Raw genomic sequence first — 27,825 nt, 5'->3', positions numbered from 1 at the left:
GGGGTGCAGGAGGGAACATGCTGCCGCCCTGGAACTGAAGGCTTAGAGATTTTTTTGCCGCCTCGGGGGACGTTTAAAAATGGATCCGCCAACGTGAACTCGAAAATCATGCACACTGGGGCTGGGACGTCTCACTCTCTCATTCTTACCTCTATGTTTTCAACCGACCCGCTCGTCACATTCAGGGATTTCACCGAGGACTTCCGGTTCGCGCGGGGCCCACTTCTGGTTATCGGGACGATCGCTTGGTGGGTGAGAAGGGGCTGTGGTCCTTCTTCTTTGCTTGGTGGAGCCGGAGCTGATGCTGCTCTTGCAGGCCCAAAAAGAGAGCGAGAGAGAGCGAGTGTTCCTTCCCGTTTTAGATCACCAGAGGCCGGTGATGACATTAAGGGGTAAACCTTACAACCAAGGAGTGTCCTATAGTCTCCCCACCAGCAATGGACGTGGTAGCCCAGTCTCTGAGAGGTCTCTTATGCTGTAACGGCTGTAGATAGTAATTCGAGGGTTGTTAAGCCCTATTGCGCTTCTTTCCAAGGAAATCTGCATTTAATGGGGTTTTAAGCTTTATATTATATTAATTATATCATAGCACTCTGCCTTCACAGGAGTGCTAAAGTGAACTGATCTATGTTTCTTGTACTATAGCACATACTGCAGTATTCTTGTGGGTAAGAGGTGATGGAGAAGTGCATAAAGAGAAAGTCCTCCCTGGTGTGGCTTGTTCTGTCATTTTGTTTCTGTTTCAGGAAACATAGGAGGTAAGACGGTTAGAATGTATCAGCCAAGATTGCCCGCACTGGCTGGGAATTGCTCTCTAAAATTTGAGACAAAAAGGCCACTCCTGAATGATGTTGTCACAAATGGAACAGGGGATGTTTTTCCATGCAAACTTGTCTCCATAACTGAACTGCATCTGAAAGGAAATGTTTCCCTGGCAGGTGTTTTCAATGAACTCAGTAGAACTACAAGATCAGGATTTGCCTAATCTGATTCTTAAAACTGAAAATACTTTACTGAAACAAGGTATAGTTTCTGAATTCAAGTAAACTTTTAGAAGACGGATAGGCAGCTCCCATAATCCTTCAGCATTGACTGTGCAGGCTATGGCTGATGGGTGCTATAGGCCAAAAACCTTCACAGGACTATGTTGTAGGACACAGTGGTCCAAAATCAGGGTTGGGTAATATCTTTATAGCATTTCCTAAAATATCCTTAAAAGAGACATTTCTGAGTCCTCAGGAGCCTGTGGGATGATAGGTATTCCTGAATCTGAGGTAAAATGAGAAACATAAAAGTTTGAAAATAATCCTGGCTAGATGTTAACTCTAAGGTAGAGGATGCTGCAGGCTTGACAAATCGGCTTGAGGTGTGATCAGGTCCCTCTTCAGAGATATAACTAGAGGGCTACAATTACCCACATGTGTTGTAGGACATAGTGGTCAACATCCTGTTGCTTAGCATCGTCAATGGCACTAAAGTAGGCTCATTGAGTCATTGGGGATGTGATAAGTGAATTCCTCTGAATTGCATTGATTCAAATGGGTCTACTCTTGTGATTTACTTTAGTATAATAAAGTGGCAGTTAGAGTAGGCTCACTTGAATCAGTGGAGCTTATGGGGTTGGCTCCTTAAACCCCCATTGAGGTGGTGGGCTTACTCTGGGGCAATTTACTGCACCAAACAACAGGATTTTGGTGAGTAAGTATCTAATCTTATATTGGTGGTTTATGTATGTCTTATTGTGTATATCCTGAAGTTTAAGGGTACCCATAATATCAATCACTTTGTAGCTCTGTAGGAATTGAGAGCATTGTTCACTGTGGTAGCAGAATAGAAGTATGAGAACAAAATTGTTGAATTTTAGTTTTTTGGAGGAACTCATTGCCTTACTCATTAGTCTTGGGCACCCAGGGTGTTCCTGTTTTTATCACTGATTTCAATCTGCAAGTGTTTGCACTATAGTGTATATAGCAGCTATGCAACCTTGAGAAAGCTGCATGGTTCTGGAGTGCCACCAGGAGGAGGGTCTAATAACCATGTCAAAATACTTTAAAACTACAGAAAACTGTGAAAGGGTTGCCATCAGTCAGAATCTTGATGAAACATAATTATTAATAGTTGCCTGCAAGCTAAATAATTAACTCTCTGGTTTTTTTCTAGTAGTCCACATGGATATTGCACTTTACAAATATATTCTGCCAGGTGCCATCAAGTCTTTCTTAACATATTGAGATCCTGATAAGGTTTTTAAAGTTTGTGAGATATTTAAGCAGCAGTTCACCATTCCCATTTCCCACAGAGTTTTCATGTTTATGAAAATTGTTGTTGTTTAGTCGTTAAGTTGTGTCGGACTCTTTGTTAACCCGTAGACCAGAGCACGGCAGGACCTCCTATCTTCCACTGCCTCCCGGAGTTGTGTCAGATTCATATTGGTTGCTTTGATGACACTGTCCAGCCATCTCATCCTCTGTCGTCCCCTTCTCCTCTTGTCGTCACACTTTCCCAACATCTGGATCTTTTCCAGGGAGTCTTCTCTTCTCATGAGATGGCCAAAGTATTGGAGCCTCAGCTTCAGGATCTGTCCTTCCAGTGAGCACTCAGGGTTGATTTCCTTCAGAATTGATACGTTTGTTCTCCTTGCAATCCAGGGGACTCTCAAGAGCCTCCTCCAGCACCACAATTCAAAAGCATCAGTTCTTCGGCGGTCAGCTTTCTTTATGGTCCAGCTCTCACTTCCATACACTTCCTCATCCATGACCCAAGAAGCTACTTAGATGAGGAGCGAAATGTTTCAACCTAACGAGAAGTCCAGTTGCCACGACTCAACTTCCAGAGAGTGTGGTGTAGTGGTTACTGTACTTGGGAACTGGGAGATTTATTGGGTAACGTTGGGATTGGCTCTCTGTCTGTCTTCTGACCCAACGGTTTTTCTGAGCATGTTGTTGAAAAGGAAAGTCAAGTACCAAGAGCTCACTGAAGGAAAGGGGAAGGACAATATAACTAAGAAACAAATGGAGGCTCTTAGAGATGACCTTGGGTAATCCAGGTGTTCTTGGACTACAGTTTCCAGAAGCCTTCGCCACCAGCTGTGCTGGCCAGGGTTTCTGGGAGTTGCAGTCCCAGAAGGCCTGGATTACCCTGGCGGTTATACGTACTGTATTTTTCTGGAGCTCTCTGGCTTTCTCTACAATCCTGCGCATGTTAGCAATTTGGTATCTAGTTCCTCTGCCCCTTCGAAATCCAGCTTGTACTTCTGGGAGTTCTTGGTCCACATACTGCTGAAGCCTATCTTGTAGGATTTTGAGCATAACCTTGCTAGCGTGTGGAATGAGTGCAATTGTACAGTAGTTGGAGCATTCTTTGGCACTACCCTTCTTTGGGATTGGGATGTAGACTGATCTTTTCCAGTCCTCTGGCCACTGCTGCATTTTCCAGACTTGCTGGCATATTGAATGTAGCACCTTAACAGTGTCATATTTTAAGATTTTAAATAGTTCGACTAGAATGCCATCACCTCCACTGGCCTTATTGTTAGCCAAACTTTCTAAGGCCCACTTGACTTCACTCTCCAGGATGTCTAGCTCAAGGTCAGCAACCACACTATCTGAGTTGTTTGGGACATCCAGATATTTCTGGTATAATTCCTCTGTGTATTCTTGCCACCTCTTCTTGATGTCTTCTGCTTCTTTGAGGTCCCTCCCATTTTTGTCCTTTATCATGTCTATCTTTGCACAAAATGTTCCTTTAATATCTCCAATTTTCTTGAACAGATCTCTGGGTTTTCCCTTTTCTATTATTTTCCTCTATTTCTTTGCACTGTTCATTTAAGAAGGCCCTCTTGTCTCTCCTTGCTATTCCTTGGAAGTCTGGATTCAATTTTCTGTAACTTTCCCTATCTCCCTTGCATTTTGTTTCCTTTGAGTTGCCTCTTGTGTTGTTGGAAAAGAGTGTTTGTGATGACTAGCTTGTTCTCTTGACAAAACTCTATCAGCCTTTGCCCTGCTTCATTTTGAACTCCAAGCCAAACTTACCTGTTGTTCCTTTTATCTCTTGACTCCCTACTTTAGCAATCTAGTCCTCTCGAATGAGAAGAACATCTTTCTTTGGTGTCACTTCTAGAAGGTGTTGTAAGTCTTCATAGATCTGGTCCATTTCAGCCTCTTCAACGATCGGTGGTTGGTGCATAAACTTGGATTACGGTGATGTTGAAAGGTCTGCCTTGGATTCCTATTGAAATCATTCTATCATTTTTGAGATTGTATCCCAGTACAGCTTTTCACACTCTTTTGTTGACTATGAGGGCTACTCCATTTCTTCTACAGGATTCTTGCCCACATTAGTAGATATGATAATCTGAATTTAATGCGTCCCTTTTAGTTTACTGACACCCAGGATGTAAATGTTTATTCTTGCGATCTCCTGTTTGACCGTATCCAGCTTACCAAGGTTCATAGATCTTACTCCATAGATCTTACTTCCAGGTTCCTATGCAGTATTTTTCTTTGCAGCTTCGGACTTTCCTTTCACTTCCAGGCATGTCCGCAGCTGAGCGTCCTTTTGGCTTCGGCCCAACCACTTCATTAGCTCTGGAGCTACTTGTCCTTGTCCTCCGCTCTTCCTCAGTACCATGTTGGACGCCTTCTGACCCGAGGGGCTCATCTTCCAGTGTCATATCATTTAGCCTTTTGTTTCTGTCTATGGAGTTTTCTTGGCAAAGATACTGGAGTGGCTTGCCAGTTCCTGCTCCAGGTGGATTGTGTTTAGTCAGAATTTTCCACTATGACCTCTCCGTCTTGGGTGTCCCTGCACAGCCTAGCCCATAGCTTCTTTGTATTTACCAAAATACAAAAAGCCAAGGAACACTTCTCCTATGACTTAGGCTTCATAAGAGAATTGCACATAGCATGAACTATTCCATTAAAATGTCTCTAAAAATTTCTTCAAATGTACTTTAAAATTATTTTTGGAAAGTAGCTTTAAAAAGTTATCATTATGCTTAAAGTAATTTTAAAACTACTTGCTTTATTAGTTTTACTGTAACGTGTAACTACTTATCATTTACTCATTACCCAAAACTAATTAGTAATAATTTTGATTTGTAATTGCCTACAGCCAGGTTTTAACAAGAAGATAGAAAGGCAATTTTTTATTTCTTATAGAGTAGTGAGGGCTACACTGGTAACATCCAGCCTATATTACTTTAAAGCAAACAATTAGATAATCTTACAGTCAAGCATTCTGCATTGGCTGAAATGAGAATGGTCACAGTGCAGACTGGAAGTGCAGGCAGGCTTGTCTGTATTATATCCTGATTGTTATGTGTTGTGTTAAGCTTTCCTCCAGGAATCATGTTGCAAGCAGACTTAATTAGACCTTTCAAATGAACTTTTCAATGGTTGGCTGCTTTTGGTATAATGTGTCCTGTAGGTGGAGTATACAAAGCACTTATTTGTGATTAAAAGACTGTTTGTGTATTCTTACTCAGATCTTAAGTGAGAAAGAATCCGTTTTATTTGCTTGCTTATTTTATTAGCAGTTCTGCATATAGGCAACTTGTGCTGGCTGTTTAGTTACGGGTACTGTATTCTTTCTTGAGACTTCTGAGCCTCCTATGATGCTGCATCAGTTTTGGTGCTGGTTTGCATATGGACAGATTACAGTATCAGAAATGCAAATGTAGTACATTATTACGATTGCTTCTTATCTTCTCCCAGCCCTAGTCCAAACTCCCCTCTGGCTATACATATTTACCTGGAAGAATGCCTGGTGTGGGGAGCTTGTGAGTAGATGTGTATAGGATTGGACTATATAAATCTTCCTGTTTATTTGTTTAATTTGTATACCACCCATCTGGCTCCAAATGCCACACTGGACAGTTTACAACTGAATAAGACAGTAATAATATTTATATAAATGTTTTATATTTTTAAATAAATTATATATGTTTTATATTTGTTTATAAAAATTTGCAAAAAGGTATTTCTAGGAAATCATCAACTTTAGACAATAATACTATTGCGATATTTGTACATTTCCTTTCTTGTGCTACAATTTCAGGCTTGATTCATACTTACAATATTCTAGGTTCCAGTAATATGTATTGTGAAGCTTCAGATTTGTTTTTATATCTGTGCAAATCAGTAGGTGAATTTTCTTTCAGATTTAGTCCAGTTGTTTCATTTGGAGCAGCACTATTGGTAGTTATCTCTAACTGTTTCCCATTTTTCACCACATTAAGATATGCATCTAGTAGAGGCAACATTTAGAAGGCATTAATTCATAGGCCTGCCATAAGTTGAAAGCAATTTATATAAATAGCTGTGTTAATCTGCTGTAGCAAAAACAACCAATTTTATCTTAAAAACTAATATAGTTAATCTGGCACAAGCCTTTGTAGATCTAAGAAATGTCCTGCTAGGTTCTTAAAATCTGATCCTCTGTTTGTGTAGAATTCAATGAGACGTGTTTTCAATTAACTTGTACACAATTTGAGCCTGAGCATAGACATTTATTTAGATCTCCAAACTTTTGAGATTGAGGGCCACACTGTATATTGCTCACATTTTTGAGGGCCATAGGAACATCTGTTCGTGCAGCCGCCCCCCTGCCCACACATACGTCTACCCACCCACCCACCTGAAGGGAACGGGCTGGATAAAACTGCAAGGTAGGCTGGATGTGGCCCATGGGTTGCAGTCTGGAGACCCCTGATTTAGACCGTTGTTCCAAGTAGATCAGAAAACAAGATGGAGCTCTGAAATTCATTGACAATCATTTCTTGCTTGCCCACAGATTTATTTTGAACATATGTTGCAAACATGGCTGTCTCTCTTATTATAAAATGGGGTGGTCAAGAATTTTTGATAACCACCTTGTCGGAAGAGGATACAGTGCTGGATTTGAAGCAGTCTCTCAAAGGACTCACTGGGGTACTACCAGAGCGCCAAAAGCTTCTTGGACTTAAAGTGAAAGGTATTTTTCTTTTCCCATTGTTTTCATCGTCAGATGAGATTGTTAAACCAGAGGTTGTTGCTAAATGGGTAAGATGTTGAGACATATCTATACATGTCTACTGAATTAATTTGACATAGGTTTTAAGTATATCCTATCGAACAGATTGGATGAGTTCAGTCCTATGTTAACTAATGGAAAGGTTCACCAATGTGTTAACACACATCTGCAAAGGAAGAGTGGAGACGTGGAAGTACTGTTAAGTGATGGTATGTGTACACTGTTTAAGAGAGAGGCAAAGTCCCACCCAGCATGGCTGAAGATTAAAGGGTGTGTTGCTCTCAAGTCTTCTGTAGTTCAACATTTATGATAGGGATGCCAGGTGGTAGGTGACGTAGAATGAAGTGCTTAGCACTTATCATTTGGGATAGGGTTACCTAAGTTAAATTTGCAACTTGGACATAGAATGGTGGTATCAACAAAACATAGTAGAACTATATAAAAGAAATTCTAGGAACTTTGATCTATGTGACAGTGGAAAAACTTGCCAGAACCAAAGAGGCCAGCCAGAAGTGATTTTTTAAAAGGTCCAACCAAACTTTATATGGCAAGATATTTCCCAGCTTGACTATGACCATTGGGAAGGTCCTGTCTCTAGGATTTCAATTCTAGTCATCCTTTTTTGTGAACTGCTCTGGCAAAAGGTAATCTTGGAAATAGAGGGCATGACCTAAAACGAAAGAAGAATGCTTGAAAATCCCAACTTAACATAGAAAAGCTAAGTGCTAGCATATGGATCCCACTAGTGTGAATGTGTACTAGCAGACAACTTGTTCATTAAGAGACAGTACTTTTATAATGTCCTTAATATGTCAGTGTTTACAATTGTTGTATTGTGAGCATGTGAAAAGAGGGGAAAAACAATTTCAGAGACAATTGTTTGTGTTCACAGAAGAAGCTGTAATCTCTGTATTTTCCAGGCAAACCAGCAGAGAATGACGTAAAACTTGGATCATTAAAACTAAAACCTAATACTAAAATTATGATGATGGGGACTCGTGAGGAAAGCTTGGTAAAATACCTTTTTGTATTAAATGCACACACAAATTTCTACTGTTTAAAATACACTGTGTAAAAATCTACTTTTATTCCCATAGACTGTTGGCAGCCTTTAGAAAGAAGTCAATCAAAAACCTGACTGAAAAAATACATTATTGCTTCAGTGCTGTCTTCAGTAGCTGTTTCCATGTTAATGTTGATCTTCTTGCTGATTTATTGTTGTGCTGATTGTAAACTATTTAGACAGTCACACTATATAAAAACCCTTGTGCAAGTCCATCTCAGTCTTCTCCATAATTCCTCTCTCACTGTTTAAAACATTATCTTCTTAAAACACACTCCTATCCAACCCAGGGAGCTGAGGCTTGGCTGAATTGCATTCAAATCCCTCCCATCTTGGGGTTGTTGGAATTTAGTGCCCTGGCCTAGCTTTGTGCCAGCTCAGTGGCAGAGAGTTCTGACGTGTGTGTGGATCCATCATAACTCAGTGCCTCCCCTTCTCTGCCGCACTTTTGGTGGTTCTGCTGGCTGATTTCAGCCACAGTGCAGCAGTTGTGACCTAAGACTCAAGGCTTGATCCCACTGACAAAACTCCATGCTGTTTTACTAGGTTATCCTTTTTTTAAAAAAGAATAAAATTTTAGCATACACATGAGAGGCATGCACGGGTGGAGCACTGTGCCAGGGCAGTGAGTTTTTCTGCTCCCCTGCCAGAGGTCCATTTATTTTGGGGCGGATTTGTGAACGTCCCATCCTCTTCAAAAAAATTCCTGCTACCAGCTGGGCAGGAGTTTTTTTTAAAAAAAGAAGCACCAGGTGCGCTGAAAAGTCAGTGCTGGACTCCTTGCCCCCATTACTTGCTCACCCCTCACTTGCCTGATTATCCTCCTCCTCACTTGTCCCTCCCACTTGATCACCCCCTTCACCTTCCTGATAACGCCCCCCCCCCGCTTATATGCTGCCTTCTCCCTGCCTGCCTGGTTGCTCTTTTGCCTGTCTGGTCTTCCCTCCCCCCACATGCTTGGTGCACACTCCCTCAGGCACCCATCCACAGCCTCACCCCTTGCCTCTTTCCCTCATATCCTTCTCCCCTTCTCTTTCCATTCTCCCCAACGGCCCCCGTTGGACACACTTGATAGGAGATGGTCGCAGCGATAGTGATGGCAGTGGGGAGCACGTGGTGGCAGCAGGGAGCCTGAATCAGCAGGGTGAGGATGCACACACCACCACAAAGGTTTTGGATTCAGGCTTAGTCCAAATCCAAGAAAATGATCCCTCGACCAGTTTATCCCAGCAGTGGGAACAGGCCCTCGGTTTTGTTAGCAGATATGAGATCAGCCAACATCAAGGGGGTTATGCTGGTAACAGAAGTTTCTGCCTCTTCCAAACCCACTGTAGTCTGTGTATCTTTGAGTGTAGGCTACACTGGAAAGTTCATAAGATTTAGAGCATGACTGCAGCATAGAAAACTGTAGATGCCCAAAAGTGTAAGCACGTGCCTTTTCACTTGCAGCTTCACTCATGAGATTCCCTTCCCCTTAACCTCAAAAACCCCTGTTTGTTAAACTCTCTCCATGCTCCTGGCTTCAGTTCCTTGACTGTATTGCTTAGAGCAGTGGTCCCCAACCTTGGGCCTCCAGACGTTCTTGGATCTCAACTCCCAGAAATCCTGGCCAGCAGAGGTTGTGGTGAAGGCTTCTGGGAGTTGTAGTCGAAGAACATCTGGAGGCCCAAGGTTGTGTACCACTGGCTTAGAGAACTTCAGAAATATTTTCCTTTTTTTTCTCTCTGGCTGTAACAAAATTTTTTTCAATACAGTTAAAATGTGTAGAAAATGTCCTATGTTTTCCTCTATGGCTGCTTTCACTTTCCAGTTCATCTGGCTATATGACTTTGTTCTTTTTTTATTATCGATGCCAACTTTAATTCAGTTTATACTGTCTTCTTGAACAGAAACCAAACTATATTTTGGCTCAGCATAAAGTATGGCTCATATTTCTGAAGGTGCAAACATCTAGCAAAAATGTAGATTTGGGGCAGGGAATGATGAATCATTGCCTAAATGAGGCCCTTCTAAAGGTGCCATCCCTGAAAGAAGTGAGGGGGATGGCATGCCCCCCAACTTTGGAACACCCTCTCTATAGAGATCTGCATGGCTCCGACACTTTTGGCTTTTCAGCGCCAGGCAAAAGACCTTTCTGTTTAGCCAGCATTTTAATTAAATAGTATCCTTTAGCTGGCCATATGAGCACCAGGAATTATTAATGATAAATTGACTTTTAAGATAGGGTATTATTATAATATTGGGTATTTTTAATGGTTTAAATGTTTTTCTAAAGTTTTAATATTGTTGTACGCCGCTCAGAGACCACTGGTAATGGTGCGGTTAAAAAGGTCTTGTAAATAATTAAATAAATAAATACACCCATAATAGCAAGTTAGGATTCTGGTTCATCATGTCTTACTATGAACCCAGAGAGTCAGTCCTCTTCTCTACTCCTACTTAGAAGAACAGATGAACAAACGAACAAAAAATGTTCCATTTATGTGTCATTGGAACCTGGGACCTAGCCTTTTGTGTTTTTTACAAGCCAGGGTTATAAAACAGGGTTTGTACTTGGTTTACAAATCGTGGGTTTTTTTGGGAACTACAAACCAACATCCTAGGGTCTGATGACATGTGAAGCAAACTATTTTGGTTTGTTTAGCCAGTCTTGCTAGCAGAAAGAGCCAGACAGGTGTGAACAGGATGTATATGCTAGCATGAAGCACATTCACAATAAGCCAGTATTCTTTTCAAATGTGTCCATTTCTGGCTTTTGTGCAACACATTTTTGAGGAGAAAACCCTCTAATTGTTCCCTTCCTTTTAATTACCTTTAATACAGGAAGATGTCCTTGGGCCACCTCCTGATAATGAAGATGTTGTTAATGATTTTGATATTGAAGAGGAAGTTGTTGAAGTAGAGAACAGGTGAATTGTTACTGTGTGGAGAAATAACTGAATGATTTCTATATAATAAAATAAAGGTGTAGCAACCATATATTATTCATGTTATTTATATTTAGGGAAGAAAATCTACTAAAAATATCCCGTAGAGTTAAGGAGTACAAAGTGGAAATATTGAATCCGCCACGAGAAGGAAAGAAATTGTTGGTTCTGGATGTTGATTACACACTATTTGGTAAGTGATATATCTTAGGTTCAGTTTTGTTCTGTACTCAGTTTAGTTTTATAACCAGCTTATTTGTTTGATTAATTTATTTCTATCTCTGTTTATTCTTATCCTTATAAAGTAGCTTCTAATATAGTATTTGAAAAAGAAAAAATGTCAAAGCAAATCATTTAACAACCAAAAGGAATAGTTACTCTCTCCATTGCAATAACAAAATTTGCAGCATCTTGAGGATGTATGTGCAGTATATTACAGAAGTAAGTACACCCTCTCACATTTCATAAATATTTTAGTATAACTTCATGCGACAACACTGGAGAAATGACACTTGGCTATAAGTGAGTATATAGCTTGTATAACAGTATAAATGTGCTGTCCCCTCAAAATAACGCAACACACAGCTGCTGGCAACAAAAGTGAGTACACTCCTAAGTGGCAATGTCCAAACTGGCCACAAAGTGTCAATATTTTGTGTGGCCACCATTATTTTCCAGCACTGCCTTAACCCTCTTGGGCATAGAGTTCACCAGAGCTTCACAGGTTGCCACTAGAGTCCTCTTCCACTCCTCCATGACGACATCACACAGCTGGTGGATGTTAGAGACCTTGCGCACCTCCGCCTTCCATTTCAGGATGCCTCACAGATGCTCAATATGGTTTAGGTCTGGAGACATGCTCGGCCAGGCCATCACCTTTACCCTCAGCTTCTTTAGCAAACCAGTGGTCATTTTGGAGGTATGTTTGGGGTCATTATCATGTTGAGATACAGCCCTGCTGCCCAGTCTCCAAAGGGAGAGGATCATGCTCTGCTTCAGTATGTCACAGTACATGTTGGCATTCATGATTTCCTCAATGAACTGTAGCTCCCCAGTACCGGCAGCACTCATGACACTCCCATTACCATGCTTGACTGTAGGCACGACACACTTGTCTTTGTACTCCTCACCTGGTTGCTGCCACACGTGCTTGACGTCATCTGAACCGAATAAGTTTATTTTGGTCTCATCAGACCACAGGACATGGTTCCAGAAATCCGTGTCCTTAGTCTGCTTCTCTGCAGCAAACTGTATGTGGGCTTTCTTGTGCATCATCTTTAGAAAAGCCTTCCTTCTGGGATGGCAGCCCTGGAGGCCAATTTGATGCAGTGTGTGGCATATGGTTTAGCACTGACAGGCTCACCCCCACCCCTTCAAACTCTGCATCAATGCTGGCAATGCTCATATGTCTATTTCCCAAATCCAACCTCTGGATATGATGCTGAGCACTGGCTCTCAACTTCTTGGGTTAACCATGGCAAGGCCTGTTTTGAGTGGAACCTGTCCTGTTAAACCATTGTATGGTCTTGGCCACCGTGCTGCAGGTCAGTTTCAGGGGTTTGGCAATCTTCTTATAGCCTAGGCCATCTTCATGTAGAGCAACAATTGGTTTTTTCAGATCCTCAGATAGTTCATTATCATGAGGTGCAATGTGGAACTTCCAGTGACCAGTCTGAGAGAGTGAGAGCGATAATACCTGTTCCCCTTTCACACCTGAGACTTTTGACACTAACGGGACTCATGACACCAAGGAGGGAGAACGGCTACTTGGGTCCAATTTGGACATTGTCACCTAGGGGTGTACTCACTTTTGTTGCTAGCGGTTTAGACATTTATGGCTGTGTATTGCGTTAGTTTGAGGGGATAGCACATTTACACTGTTATACAAGCTTTGTACTCGCTGCTTTACATTGTAGCCAAGTGTCATTCATTCAGTGTTGTCACATGAAAAGACATACTAAAATATTTATGAAATGTGAGGGGATACACACTCATGTGATATACTGTATGTATTGCGCAATATGCTTTTGTGGATTCATTTGATGAACTAGTGTTTGTTGTACAAGAAATCTTGGTCTCTTAATATTTTTCATTACCAATGACTATTATTCATCCATTTTTACTGAATCCCTGCTAGATAGACTCAGTATGTGTTTTTAGGATATATATTTCCTTATACTTACGAGGTTACTGTGAGGACCAACGTATGTAGAAAAACCTGATTTTTGGCAAAAACTTTGGGAGATTCTGAATATTTGGACCAGCTACATAGAGAAATCTTGATTCAGACTTCTGTTAACATGTATGGGAGCCTGAAATCATTGGCTCTGTCCAGTCTTCATGTTCAAGATTATGGTTAATAAACTGTAATTAAATTATAGTCCTCTGTTCCATTTGTAATGAAAAAGTGTAGCTGCTTAATTAATTAGTAGGCTAACTACAAATTGTATGCTGACACTAATACATAGAGGAAGAACGTGAAGAGGCAGGATGGGATAAGAACACGCATAGTAGCAAGCTGGAAAAATGATATACAGAAGGGACAGAGTTCTTGTTGCTTTCGACCATGAATGGGATCATTTATTTTTCATGTCATCTGACATTATTGCTCAGGTGAAGAAACTTTTCACTTGTCTCAGATCATGTCTTCATTTAAACTGTGCTGGGGAAACCTTTGGCCAAATATCTTCTGTATGTACAATTCTCTTTTTCAGTCCAACCTGTAGTGCTGCACACCTGGAGCTCTTCAAAGAGGTTGAAAAGATTAAAATTCTTGCCTCTCAGGGAGCAGGGGTGGGCCAGATTTAGCCATTGTGCTTCCCTTTCTTTACCAAACAGTTGATTTGTGAAGTTTTAGCCTTACTGCAAATCCTCCAGGCAGTCCAGTTTTGGGTGTTCTATACATATTGCTTTGGGGTGGGGGGGTAGGTCTGTAACAGAGCACAAATTAGAAGAAAATGCTGAACCACTGAAATAGGCTGAATTTCTTCTCAGACCACAGGTCATGTGCAGAAACTGGGGTTGAGCTGATGAGGCCATACCTTCATGAGTTCCTGACATCTGCTTATGAAGATTATGACATAGTTATTTGGTGTAAGTTGTTTACCTTGCATATCACAATTCTTCTGATGTCACTGCTATTGTTATTTACAACACAGACATCCCCTTTAGAGATGTCATCAGATTCCATGGCTCTTGATGCTCATCTTTTCTCCTCTGTTAAATTCCTCAAGTCACCTGTCTGATCTCATTTGGCAGTCGTAAGAGGTGATTAAATGGAAGCTTTAATTTGTGTAGAATAGTAAGCACAAAATCCCTGTGCACATGCAAACATCCACCATAACAACTGTGATATAGCACAGTATTCTCTGGGGAAAGTTGCTCATGAACCTTTTCTGGCAGTTAATGTGTGCTGCAATTTAAAGGGGTACTGTAAGCCAAGTAGCCCTTGGGGATGCTTAGTGGACTCTTTAGCCATTTCCCTCTAAATGGTGGATCCCCATTTTTCTCAGAGACTGTTTACGAAACTTCCAATAATTTAATTTCAGACAAGATTTGTTATATTGCATTGTGGGAATGTGTGTGTGTGTGTAGATGAACAGAATAATGCAAATTTGACTTTGGAGTATGTGCAATTATGTGCATGGTTCTGCGGGTCTAGGCTGTGAGATGCAAAATGCTGGCTGAAATCTATCAGTAAGCCTCGACTAGATCCACTGAAGCAATGAAATTTAATGGAGGAGTTGACTCACCAGATTCTCCACTGATCTGATGGGCCTACTTTAGTTGTGACTTCCCACTAGACTTTAGCCACTGTATAGGAGTTACTGCACCAGTTTATTAAGATGCAATTTGTTTTGTGTTCTTGTTTTACAGAATTAGCTCTAGTCTTTCCCATTGATCCTACTTTTGTCAAACCAAATGGTTAAGCAGAGTATTACTGTGCTGCACATACATATTTTAATTTGTTTCTCATTAGTAAATAAAATGCCACGTGCATTCTATTTCAACAAATTTAGAGTAATTCATGGTGTTTTTTTTTAAAAAAAAACTCCTCTGATACAGGGTCGTGTGGGATTGGCAAGTGACTCAGTTCACACAATCAGTCTGCTTGAACAGATTAGATGACCTGCTTGCCATGAATAAGGAGTGAGTTGAGCAGAACTAAAAACCATTACAGGTTATAGGGGCATTGCTGTATCTTAAAAAGATTGGATTATGTAGTCCATGAATAACAAGTAACTCATATTTAGGAAATGATTATGTGATAGGAAAAATATGTTTTAATAACAGCATGTCTATTCATCTGTGCTTATACGCTTCAAAATTCCTTTCTCCTCCTTTTCAGCTGCTACTAATATGAAGTGGATTGAAGCTAAAATGAAAGTAAGTTCAATGAATATGTGTTTTGGCTCGTCTATGAGATTTGTTTGCTAGACTTTTCTTTGAATGCTCTGTACCCAAAAAGTGTGAAGGGTCTTTTAACTGTAATGCAGAATTCTGTGGCAAGTGCTAAGGTGGCATCATCACATTTGGCTTGGATCTTAAATTCACATGAGGGGACCTTTGCTTTTCGGGTGCTCCTACTGATGGATCTGTGAAAGTAGGAGGGTGTTTCTGATGATGCCCCAGAAGCCCCACTCACCACTTAAAAACCGAGGTGAGGGAACTTCAGATCACTGAGGACTGTGGAGAGAAAGAAGAGTACTGGGTGAAAGACTCCTCCCTTTGTTGGATCAGTGCCCTTTCTGTGAACACAACAGGCCCTTTCATTCACAGAGACAACTCAGATGTCCCAGTCAGTCGGAACAACTCCCTGATTTGTCTTGAGAAAACTGTTCCACCATTCACGTAGGGCATTTAGTTTAATAATGATGTAAAGAGCAAATTTGCCTATGACATCATGGGGACTTGTATTTTGAAAGAATGTGCCTGGCAAAGTCTCTTGTTTCATCTTATTACATCTCTTGTTTCAAAGAGATCTTCAGCTGCTAGGTAACTGCCAAACTGAGAACCATAAAAACACAGCCCTGTATCCTTTCCCACCAGACTCTTTGCAGCATTTCTGTGGCAATTTTTCCCAAAGGGTCTATAGGTGGGTAGGGAGCAAGAGAGAAGAGGAAATTTGCTTCCCTCTGCTCTGCTCCTCTCTCCAGTTCATGTTAATTGCCTGCCACATGTGGTATATTCAGTGGCTGAAATTCTATTGTTTAGCATAGTAAGTTGCAACTAGATTCCTTTTGAATCAGTGGAACCTGTGGAGGAGTACACTCACCAAATCTCCACTGATTCAGTGGGTTTACTCTAATGTGACTTATTATGCTAAGCAATAGGACTTCAGCCAGTGAATTAATGTAATATGCCCATGGTTTTCAAGGGCAGTTTCCCACGGTGGACCTGCACTGATAGAACAGTGGAATGCAATAGAAGAAAGAGGAAGCGATCTTATCTCTCCTCTGCTGCTCCTCGTGTGCTCCCCAACTGGCAAATAATGTGTGTGATGGTTCTTGTCTTAGCAAATATGATGTATGAAAATTTACACTCCTGCTAAGAACATAGGACGTTGCTTTACATTGAATCAAGCACTTGCATATGATAGTTCAAGATGATGTTTGGTATAGGCCAAAATCCTGTTGGGCATGGTCCATCCACTCAATAGGGATGACTTCATTGGTAGCAGCAGATTGCCTTGGACTGAACGTTTCCTTTTGTGATTTCAGGGTGCACATGACTTTGTATACAAGCCCTACTTGCTCCAAAAAAAAAAAAATTAAGCATTTAATCAGCAACAATCTGCTGCTGCTATTGATGCCATTCCCCACTGTATAGTTAGAGCTGAGCAGCAGGATTTCATACACTGTAATGTAGGTGTAGGAAGCTCAATAACTAATACGATTTTTTAAAACAAAGTTGCCACAGCACTGGGATTTTATCAATTAAGTTGGTAAGTTTATCAGGTCTGAAATACTGTGGATGGCTATGAGCTTTTGAATGTAAAAAGCCCAGTTTGGTTCCCTGTGCAACATGCCGCTGAGCCCAAAATGTGCTCCTTCCATACCAATATCCAACCCCCATGATCTGAACACACTTTACTTTTGGAAGCATTTTTCAAAAACTGAAACAATACTAAGCTGTACAGCTGCAGACAAGATTTTTTTCTAGCCCCAAATAACTTGTTTTCCTTTGGAGATTTAGTTTCTAGAAGTAGCTTCATGTCCCACAAAGTTAGTATATTTTTAAATAGCAACCCCTTTGAATTCTTGAATGTCATTTTCTCGGACAACCTATCTATTTTACTATTGCTTCTGAGGCTGAGTGTAATGGGAAGTGAAATGGAAAGTGAAATTAAAAATTAAAAATGGCAGTTCTTTCTTTGACCAGAATACTGTAGCTTAGCAAAGGCAGATAGTTCAACAGCTTTCATGGGTAAGAATGCTATCTTGTTTTTTCTTGCTATTTCAGAAGAACAAGACAGATCCAAACCTGCCTTTTACACAAAGCAACTATTTTTATGCTCTAAGATTGCATTGAGTCATAGCAAGTTGTAATATAGCTTTCACCCCATCGTAATAAATCTCCTTGGAGAGTAGAGTAGATGTCTATTTTTAGCATGTCCTGTTTTTGTCCTTTAGTGTTGTCACTTAACAAGGTTAGGCTTCAGAAGTTGCAGTGGTGGAGTACCCAGTGTGCAACATGTCATCACGTTTTGTTGCTGTTGTTTTGTATTGCAGGAGCTGGGAGTGAGCACCAATGCAAACTACAAGATCACCTTTATGTTGGACAGTGCTGCCATGATAACTGTGCATACTCCAAGACGAGGATTAATTGATGTAGGGACATTTCCCCCCCCCTTCTATATGGGATTGTTTTCTTTAGGTTTAGAAGAATAACATACACTTTTCTAAAAATGCAGAATTCTAATGTCAATGGCTATCTATTGCAACATCTTCCTTTGAAGCAGAAATCTTTGCTCCTCAGAATCCTTCCTTAAAAGCTTAGTGTAAGCTGTTTAGACCTTAAACAAGCTGTGAACAAGTACTGTGGAAAAAAGTCTCCAAAGTAACAGTTTAATCTTGGCAAGATGCCTGAGTTACAACAGTCCTAGATGACTTGAATTAGTGTGCTAAGCCATGTGCAATAATAGAAATGTAGCTTGGTTTCCTTACTTGAGTCTTCTGAGGTTGCCCAGATCAAGAGTGACAAAGTGTATCGAGACAACTTGAGTAACCAAATGAATCTCTAGGGAACTTAAGAAATCAGATTCTTTTCTCACATGCAGCTTGGTATATTTGCTCAGATCTGTTCTTCAGGAATCTTACTATATGAACCATAGTAAACTGCATGCTGAGGAGTTTACATAGGTTTGATCTTGGTGATGATGGTGAACTGCATTTGAGAAACTAAGCCTACTTTAGGGAAGCATTAGAGATAGTCCTTCCACAGATGTATCTAAAATGTTCCTTAATGTATAGCAACCATTCACAATAGGGGGCCCCAGAGGTCCTGGCACATTTGAAGGGGGCTGCAGACTGGAAACAAGTATTCATACACAGCTTAGAAGGTTTGCTATGCAACATATACAATCCTGATTCAGTCTATATTTCTTTCATATTGTGTTTATTGCTGTGATAAAAAAAAGGTTGAGAAGGGCTGCTATAGAGCAAAAAGAAGAGCAACGCTAGTTTAACTTGAATATTTTTGAACTCACTTTCTTTCATTTCATGAAAATTAAAATGATTTTAACACTTTTGTACTTTTCTTCTGAATGTGTAACACAATATTTTTATTAAAAGAAACTGAAGTTATCACTTGCAGCAAAGCATCTCCCTCAGAGGTAGTGGAAAACCTACATTTATCCCAGGTCTTCCTTAGATCCCCCATTTTCAGGCCATCATTCCTTATTTGCAAAATGGAAATATTCCTGTGCAATCCTGCCTGCTGGATCAGTATTTAGCTTCACTGAATTAAGTGGAGTTTATTCCCAATTGATACTGTTACAAACATTTTCTTTTCCAAACATTGATTTTTTTAAGGTGTGGAGAAGAAAGATAGTAAATAACTTTATATGGCAACATTAGAAAAATAAATAATTGACTCTGGTGTTGAGATACTATTTTACATCATCATTTCTACTGGCTTTGCTTTCATAGGTGAAACCTCTTGGGGTCATATGGGGCAAATTTTCAGAATACTACAACAAGAAAAATACTATTATGTTTGATGACATTGGACGGAATTTTCTGATGAACCCCCAAAATGGACTAAAGGTAATCTCTAAAGTTCTTGCGAAAATGCTGTCTGTGTAAAGGATGATGTTCAGATAGGTTCACATCTGGAAAGTTATGTCAAAGATAAGGGGTTTTACTCACTTATATTTCACTCATTGGACACATCTGTCATCCTGTCTGCACTATTGGTATAGGATTGTAAGTTATGCAACTTGGACAATCACACCACTGTCTATGTGTCTCCTTCCTCCATCTTTGCAGTTGGTTTTGTCAAGATCTGTGGTTGCTTACAAAGTTTTTGATGTGACAGTGTTTGAAGGAGCTGCAAATATCTTGCTATAGAGGGCGAGTTCATCGTTTAGTAGAATAATACATTAAAACAGCATTCTGAAATGAAGAGATGATAGTTGGAATTTATTTCATGCATAGTGTCCAAAGAATTTTACTTCTCTACCCAGAAGTATGTTATGATGCATTGGGTGGAATTTATTCTCAGGCAATTAGCCATAAGGTTGTAGTCTTATCTACTACAACAGCTACTATATTTATGCCCATTGTGCTCAGCAAAAATTGTCTTCAGTGGAAATCGTTTTCCTGTTTGTGACATTAGTGATCAGTTAAAAGATGGCTTAGGGTGCCTTTGCTGTAATAAAAAGCCAGTGAGAAAGACTTTTTCAGGGGCTTGAGAAATACCTTGGTCAGATGGGGAAAAATTTGATCTGAATGAAATTAATGTACTGTGTGTATCAAGTTTTGAAGTGGCTGTCAAAGTCATATGTTAATATTTTTCTGTCCCTGTATTCCCTGCTTCCCAAATATCTCAGGGCTTTTGGGAAGTGTTGGTCCTAGAAAAGATGTCTTGACTCTCATGATGCTAGTTCTTGTCCCTGTGAAATCTCCCTCCTTTTTGAGAAATGGTAAGAGGCAAGTGCAAATTGCTTTAAAAGTACTGCTCAACTGGATGGAGACTTGACAAAGTGTGATGCTGACAGAATGGTATCATTGCCTTCTCTTGGGAAAACAAGAGCCAGCGTGCTGCTGAAGCTCAGGCTTTACTGACAGCAAAACAAATTGGAGGTGACTGTTTATGAGAAATGTTGCTATAGAAGGAATCAAGATCAGATCTTCTACCACAGGCAACAGACTTTAATCAACAATTCCATGAGGGATTAACTTATTGTCTGGAACCCTTTGATAAATGTGACAAGCAGTGTGTTGGGATAAATTTCATAAGCCTCTCAGAAGGACATGGTCACTACTGCATATTGCTACAACAGCGATGTAGTGGTCATCCTACTTACACGTGTTTTTTCCCCTAAGAATTAAGCACACATGGGTCATTTTGTATCCTCTTGAAAGGAGTAGCTGAATCCGCAGGCCAACAGCAATGTGGGATAAAACAAAAGGCTGTAATACCAAAGAGTACCAGCAGAGTACATGCTCTGAAAAGAAAGAGACCCAGGTCCTTACTCATTCAACTTAAATCCCACTGGGTCTCAAATATCGTATTTTTTGCTCCATAAGACGCACTTCCCCCCCAAAAAAAGTTTGTGTGTGGGAAGTTTGTGTGTCTTATGGAGCGAAGCTGGCAATTTCACCCCACTGGCCCTTTGGGGGGAGCCTCGCAAGGGTCCGTGTGAGCCTTCCAGGACCCTTGCAAGGCTCCCACCCACCCCCCACGGGGCCAGCGGGGGCAAAATCGCCGGCTTCTAGGACCTTTTCTGAGGCTTGAAAGGCTCAGAAAAGGTCCTGGAAGCTGGCGATTTCACCCGCGCCTGCCCCGTGGGGGGGTGGGGGAGCCTCACAAGGGTCCAAGTGAGCCTTCCAGGACCCTTGTGATGCTCCCCCCACCCCCCACGGGCCCAATGTGGTTAAAATCGCCACCTTCAGCAACTCTTCTGAAGCTTCCCAAGCCTCAAAAGAGTCCCAGAAGATGGCGATTTCGCCCCCTCTGACCCCCAGGGGGGCAGGGTGAGTCTCTAAAGGGTCCTGGAACACACTCTAGGACCCTTTAGAGACTCACCCTGCCCCCCTGGGGGTCAGAGGGGGCGAAATCGCCACCTTCTGGGACTCTTTTGAGGCTTGGGAAGCTTCAGAAGAGTCCGAGAAGGTGGCGATTTTGCCCCCTCTGGCTCCCGGGGGGGGGCAGGGTGAGCCTCCAAAGGGTCCTAGGGTGTGTTCCATAAGACGGACCTCTCCATAAGGCTCACCAAATTTTTAGGAGAAGAAAACAGTTATTAACTGTTTTCTTCTCCTAAAAATTTGGTGTGTCTTATGGAGAGGTGCGTCTTATGGAGCAAAAAAATACGGTGCTTGGCAGGGGAGATACCGTGATGATGAGGGGGTCTCAAGTGACAGTGTTGTGGCAGACCATTGCTTGGTTTCTTCAGATGCCCTGACAGTCTCAGCAGACAGTATAGGGTTGGTTATAAACAGTGAGTTGTCTTATGCAAAATCTTGAATCCTATACCACTTGTGGTGCAGTGGTTAAATTGCTGTACTGCAGCCAAAACTGTGCTCATGACCCAGGGTTCAATCTCAGGTAGCCGGCTCAAGGTTGACTTAGCCTTCTATCCTTCCGAGGTCGGTAAAATAAGTCCCAGTTCGCTGGGGGAGGGGGGAATGTGTAGCCTGCCTAATTAACTTGTAAACCGCCCAGAGAGTGCTTGAAGCACTATGGGGCAGTATATAAGCAGCACACTTTGCTTTGCTTTGCTTATGCAGTCACTATCTAATTGCATTTGATTACCAGTGGTTGAGAGGAAAGTTCCAGTTGTGTTGCCCTCATACATGTGGAGGATAACAGGACCGCCACTATGATAAACAGTTTAAAGCAATAGAAGTATACAGTATAACCAAAAGAAACAACAAACAAAAAATTATTTAAAACAGATCAGAGGATGCAACTTATTGCTGATTGAAAAGTCTTTGCCCTCTAGATTTGCATATGCTGTGTTTGTTATTAGCCAAAATTATTGCCTAGCACAGTGGTTCTTAACCTTTGTTACTTGGATGTTTTTGAACTGCAACTCCCAGAAACCCCAGCTAGCACAGTTGGTGGTGAAGGCCTCTGGGAGTTGCAGTCCAAAACTCCTGAGTAACCCAAGGTTAAGAACCAGTGGCCTAGCATAGCAAATTGCATTTGAGTAAACCCATTGAATCAACTTCTGCATGAGTTCCATTGATTCAAATGGGCCTACTCTAGCTGTGACTTGCTATGCTAAAGTCCTTTCTTTGCCTCACCTTAAAGGGCCTGTTGGAAAACTGCTGATAGCTGATGGATTTGCCTATGGTCCGCCCCTTTAAACAAGGCAAGGACACACACACACACACACACACACACACACACACACACACACACACACACACACACACACACACACACACACGGTCTATTAGCTACAGAGGCAATAATGTAGTTTCTCAGTGCAGAGTGCCAATGTTCTGAGCTCCCATCACAAGAGAGGCCTGACAAACTTTTCAAAGCAAACAAAGAATTTACTAATTTGAACAGAAAAGATCTTGAGCTGTGGATGTTGTTGGAAGTGGCTCTGTCACTTGTAAAAATATTATTTATTTATGGTCCAACAGCTTGATCTATTGAGCTGCAAAGTGGATATGGATAGCATACAGAAGAATGATAAAAAAAACTCAACCCCTAAAACACATCCTTGCATGGAATCTGTAGGAGTTGCTAAATGTCTGTGTAGGCATCTGCTAGAAGAGAAGGGTGCAAGTTGCCAGGATTTAGGAAGGAGCAATAGCCAGAGAAACCTGTGCTACAGAATAAGGTAGCCTAATCTTTTTAATGAATGCTAACATGTTAGGTTCAATCGGTCTTTTTTAAAGTGTCATTTGCACCTGTTTTTTTTCCTCCACAGATAAAACCCTTCATGAAAGCACATTTAAACAGAGATAAAGATAAAGAGCTTTTAAAACTTACTCAGTATCTCAAGGAAATAGCAAAATTAGATAACTTTTTGGAGCTGAACCACAAACATTGGGAAAGGTAAGGACTGAAATGCTGTTACTGCCTGATGCTGTATCACAGCTGGGTCAAATGGCCCTGCCTCTAAGCCTGAACAAAATGGTTATGAACGTTAACCAGAGGTCAAGAGACATGCATTTCCTGTAGCAATTGTTACGAGAACTGCAGTCTCTGGCCTTCATTGACAATGTTAGAATATATTCTTAAAGTGGCAGCTCAGTTTATTTGACATTTTGCTTTTCTAGATAACAGATGTTTAGGGAAGCAGAAAGGATAGTTGTCCTATATTCAGGCGAATGGGAGTTTCATTCATGGACACACAGCCAGCCATGCATGCTAATTTTGCCCACTCACTTCTAGCCTTGTATTAAGCAGCGAAGTCTGGAAAATGATTGAGCTTGGAAACATTAGTTCTGGACTAAAAATCTCAGAATCCCTAGGCATTCAGGCAAGTTGACTGGGAGATTCCGAAAACTGTCATTTTAAAAGTGTCTTTCCCAGTTTTTGCTCTGACTGTATATCGTTACAGCCCTTCCTGGAACAGGGCTTTCCAATCCCCAGGAAGTGTTTTAACTGTGTACAGACAAACATATACACATGAACTCTTGAACAGAGTTCAAGCACTACCACCCAGAACAGTGCTATGTACTAATAGGGTGATATGTAAATATATGTAATGAAGAAATATAAATGTGTGAAATTTTCTGAAATGGCTTTTATTCATACTTTTCCACTCAATACAGGGAGTTTTAGGAGGTGAACACAGAGTGGTTGTTCTGAATTCCTGAATACACTAGGGCTGAAGCCATAATACTGTACAATGAAATAACCAAAACAATTGGTGTAACCATTGTGCCTGTTACCAGGGCTTTGCCATATCATGTAATTTCATACATTTATATTTCTTTATTTCATACATTTGTCTACCACCCTATTAGTGCATAGCACTCTTCTGTGTGGCTAACAAGCAATAAAATCAAGTAACAAAAAAGAAATCAAACAATGGAAATCATTAAATCAAGAACAAATGACATCAGCTAATATCACAGCTGATAAAAGGAGTAACCACAATGTTCTTGATGGCTTCTGATGTCCTCAGCAGTGTATGTGATTTTTTTTCAGATTTGGGTTGGAGATGCCTGCAGTTCTCAGAATTCTACTAACTGCAAGCAATATACATGGTGTGGCAATCTAAATTTGGTACTTGAGATTTACTTGTACCCTTACTGTCCAGCTCCTTCCTGTCCTGGATCCTATATAGATGTGGTCTCTAGAGTTACTCACTTCTCCCCTTACCTGCAGGGAGCTCCTTTCCTCCCTCTGTTTGTACTACCATACCGTAACAACAATTGAAAAAAGGAGAAGACAAAAAGATTGATAGGTCCATTACATTAAACAAGCTACTCCACAGAGGAGAGCTGGCTTCATAGAGACCCTGTGAAATAAGGGTCAGCTGGCAGTGGTATTTGCACTACTCACTGCAGCAATAAGTAAAAAAAGAAGCAAAAAGGGAGATTGTTGTGGGGTTTTCGGGCTCTTTGGCCGTGTTCTGAAGGCTGTTCTTCCTAATGTTTCACCAGTCTCTGTGGCCAGAGTGCTGTCCTCTGAAGATGCTGGCCACAGAGACTGGTGAAACGTTAGAAAGAACAACCTTCAGAACACGGCCAAAGAGCCCAAAAAACCCACAACAACCATTAGATCCCGGCCGTGAAAGCCTTCACAAAAAGGGAGGATTTGAATGGACCCTGAAACCCTCATTGTTGTGAGATCATCAAAACTCAACATTGTTGTGACATAAAGGTCAGCAGATTTATCCATTGTATGCCTGTACAAAGCTCTTCTATACAAATTTACTCAGTATTCTTCCACAAGTCATACACACTCAGTTCTAACAGTTAAATACTAAAAAGTAGATTTTAGCTAACTGACATCTGGAGAGTGATGGAACTCCCTTATTTTGTCCAGCAGCCCAGCACAATGTTCAGGGGACTTCTTGGGCTTCACTTGTCACTCACATTTTCCTTTGGCACCAGCAGCTCTGTCTGTTGGCACTGTGTATGCTTTCCATTCCTTTTTCCTCCATTCAAATAGCTGTGATGCTTTTCAAATGTATCAACACTGTAGGTGTAACAGTTTGCACCAAGTGTGACCAGAAATTCTTCAATGCATCCTGTAGTTGCCCTGTAATTACAGGGGTACCTCTGATTCGGCCAATTTTTGTACTTTGGTCAGAGGATGGTGCCCATCTGTAGTGTTTTGAGATCTCAGATACCAGGTTGCTGAAATCCATCTTTACATACTTGGTGTGATTGTACTGGTTGGATCTTAAATTGAATGAAAATGGTAATTTCAAAGTTTGCTTCCCCTGCTACAACATTAAGTTGTGCTATCCACTCAAAGCCTATGGAATCATGGAGAACTCTTTTTCGGTGATATAGGTTTTTAATGAGGCTCAGCCAACAATTTATGGGACATCAGATTTTGTGTATGTCATTTTTTTTTTTTTAAAAAAAGATCCTTCTAAATCAAAGCTGCTTCTATTTTTCTAAGGCTTACAGAAAATGGAAAGTAACAGTGTGCGTATTTCAGTATTTGTTTCAGCAAAAGTGTCACTGTCTTGCATTGTCTTGCCCAGATCATCTTACTGTATAATCAGTATGTCAGTCTCTAAGACACAAGTAGGTAATTCTAGACGTATATATAGGCTACAACTCCCTCGACATTGGCTATAGCATGTGTAATGTGTAGGGCTGCTAGGAGTTTTAGCCCCCTCTCCGAAAACTCAGAAAGGCCATTCTAGATACCTAGGATTCTGTTGTTGTTGTTTTTTTACCACTACATAGATTTCTGGAATATAATTATCCATCCAATTGAAAATTTACACCATCGTAAGTGAAATGGTGTAACATGGGTCAGTGAATAGCCACTAAGTATGCCCTTGATGGAATTCTGAGTCATTGAGTACTAAACCACACAGTACTATGTGAATTTGTGGACTACACCTCCAACAGTGTGCAGGAATTTCTCCACCTGACTTCTGAAGTCTTTAATCAAGAAAACAAAGGTGTTTTCAAGACTAATGAATTCAGATTCCAGCAACCATAGAATTATAGAATGATGAAGGTGGAAGGGGCCTATAAGGCCATTGGGTCCAACCCTCTGTTCAGTGCAGGAAATCAAAGGATATTTGCCAGGTGGTTGCCTACATTTCTCTTGAAATTTCTCAGATGACCATTGTCATCCTGTGCAGAAGACAAGGGAAATGGGTTGGCCAGGGATTAAGGTCTGTGGGAATTGCGAGGGATTATGGGTAGTCTCTGCCTGTTAGGCTCTGTATGGAATCCTCTACAAAGAAACACTACCAAATCCATAATCTCTTGTAGTCCTGCTTCAGGGAGGATATTTACTTGGACTCTGACCATCATGGTAATAATTCTACAGGTTGTAACAGCACAGTATTCTTGACTATGTACTACATGTTAATGCAGTTTCCTCAAATGTCCAATCATATTATAAATATTGAATATTTGGCTTTTTCTTTAGGTACCTTTCAAAGAAGCAAGGACAATAGCTTTAATTTGTGACATGGAAACCAAACAGAACATAGAGACCCTCTGACCTCTCCTCTTGTCTAATCTAGAATAAAGTAGTGCTGGACACTGACTTAAAGAGCAGAACGACTGCTTATACCTGGTCTTCCCTTTGGTTTGCTCTAGTTCTGCGTGTCTCTCTCTCTCTCTCTCTCTCTCTCTCTCTCTCTCTCTCTTTCTCTCCCCCTCCCCCTCTTTTTTGAAGACCAGCACTGACAGCAGAATGGAAGACTGGCTCATCTTTCTTGCATTTATTTCGGATGTTATCATTTAGAACCATGTCACTTTTACTGCTTCTGTAGTATTCTCCAAGTTTTAAGAGGCCATGTTTTTCTAACGGAGGAGGGGGATGGAACAAATGTCAGACCAAAAAGAAAAAGAAAAGAAAAAAACACTTCCAAACAGAGATGTTTATTTTGAAGCTACTTTTGGCATTCTCCGTTCTTGGAACAATTTCCTTTTCCTGTTATGGTATTTAAATCTATGAATTATAAGCTGTCTAATTATGTATTAATATGTGAAGTTGTTTCCTTTGTGCAAGACAGTTTTAAGGAAGGCAAACACCACTAGAGGGCGAATGTGCCTTTATGTGTAGATCTCGTCTGTGAAACTGTTAGGAGAGGAGGAAGAATAAAAAAAAAATACTTTAATGTCTGGTTGAAAAGTATTCTTTTCTTCTTAATAAAAAATATTTCTAACCAGAGGAAAAGTTTACACCTGAAGAGAGCTAAAGACTGAAAGAGCTCAAAGCACGAAATTAGTTATACTTTGTCAGGATACAAGCTCCCTTGATCGCAGTACTCAGCCACAGCTGTTCTAAAGTATCACGCAACTTTAACCTACACTGTGAAAGTGTGATGTGCTTACTGTCTCGCATTGCTGGCAGTCCCTCATCATCCCATTCTTGCATTTGAAAGGCAGCCTTTCAAATCCAGGTAGTTTGTATTGTTCTTAAGGAACTATAGAGGCTGCGCCAAGAATAATAAAAAAATGCTGTTTCTTAAAAACTATAGTCTCT

At 40.8% G+C, this 27,825-nt stretch overlaps 1 protein-coding gene across 12 annotated transcripts; it reads left to right on the top strand.

Annotated features, from left to right (window-relative positions):
- The first annotated feature begins 155 nt into the window (after positions 1 to 155).
- On the top strand, positions 156 to 27,814 carry UBLCP1 (ubiquitin like domain containing CTD phosphatase 1). 12 transcript variants are annotated; one of them, XM_072989976.2, is made up of 12 exons: positions 156 to 248; positions 6,793 to 6,972; positions 7,932 to 8,023; positions 10,898 to 10,983; positions 11,079 to 11,194; positions 13,996 to 14,094; positions 15,350 to 15,387; positions 17,733 to 17,831; positions 19,152 to 19,268; positions 23,111 to 23,238; positions 24,340 to 24,417; positions 26,761 to 27,814. In XM_072989976.2, exons 2-11 carry the CDS (start codon positions 6,819 to 6,821, stop codon positions 24,410 to 24,412), a joined length of 1,002 nt encoding a protein of 333 aa, XP_072846077.1. In that variant the 5' UTR covers positions 156 to 248; positions 6,793 to 6,818; the 3' UTR covers positions 24,413 to 24,417; positions 26,761 to 27,814. The 12 variants fall into 12 exon arrangements, with proteins under 12 accessions (XP_072846077.1, XP_020646882.1, XP_078241721.1 ...); XM_072989978.2 differs by having other exon boundaries at positions 203 to 252; XM_072989977.2 differs by having other exon boundaries at positions 205 to 392.
- Positions 27,815 to 27,825: the final 11 nt, after the last annotated feature.

The sequence above is a fragment of the Pogona vitticeps genome, chromosome 2 (assembly GCF_051106095.1).
Source record: "Pogona vitticeps strain Pit_001003342236 chromosome 2, PviZW2.1, whole genome shotgun sequence".
In the NCBI taxonomy this organism is placed as follows: Eukaryota; Metazoa; Chordata; class Lepidosauria; order Squamata; family Agamidae; genus Pogona; species Pogona vitticeps.
This window is presented reverse-complemented; position numbering and strand designations above follow the sequence as displayed.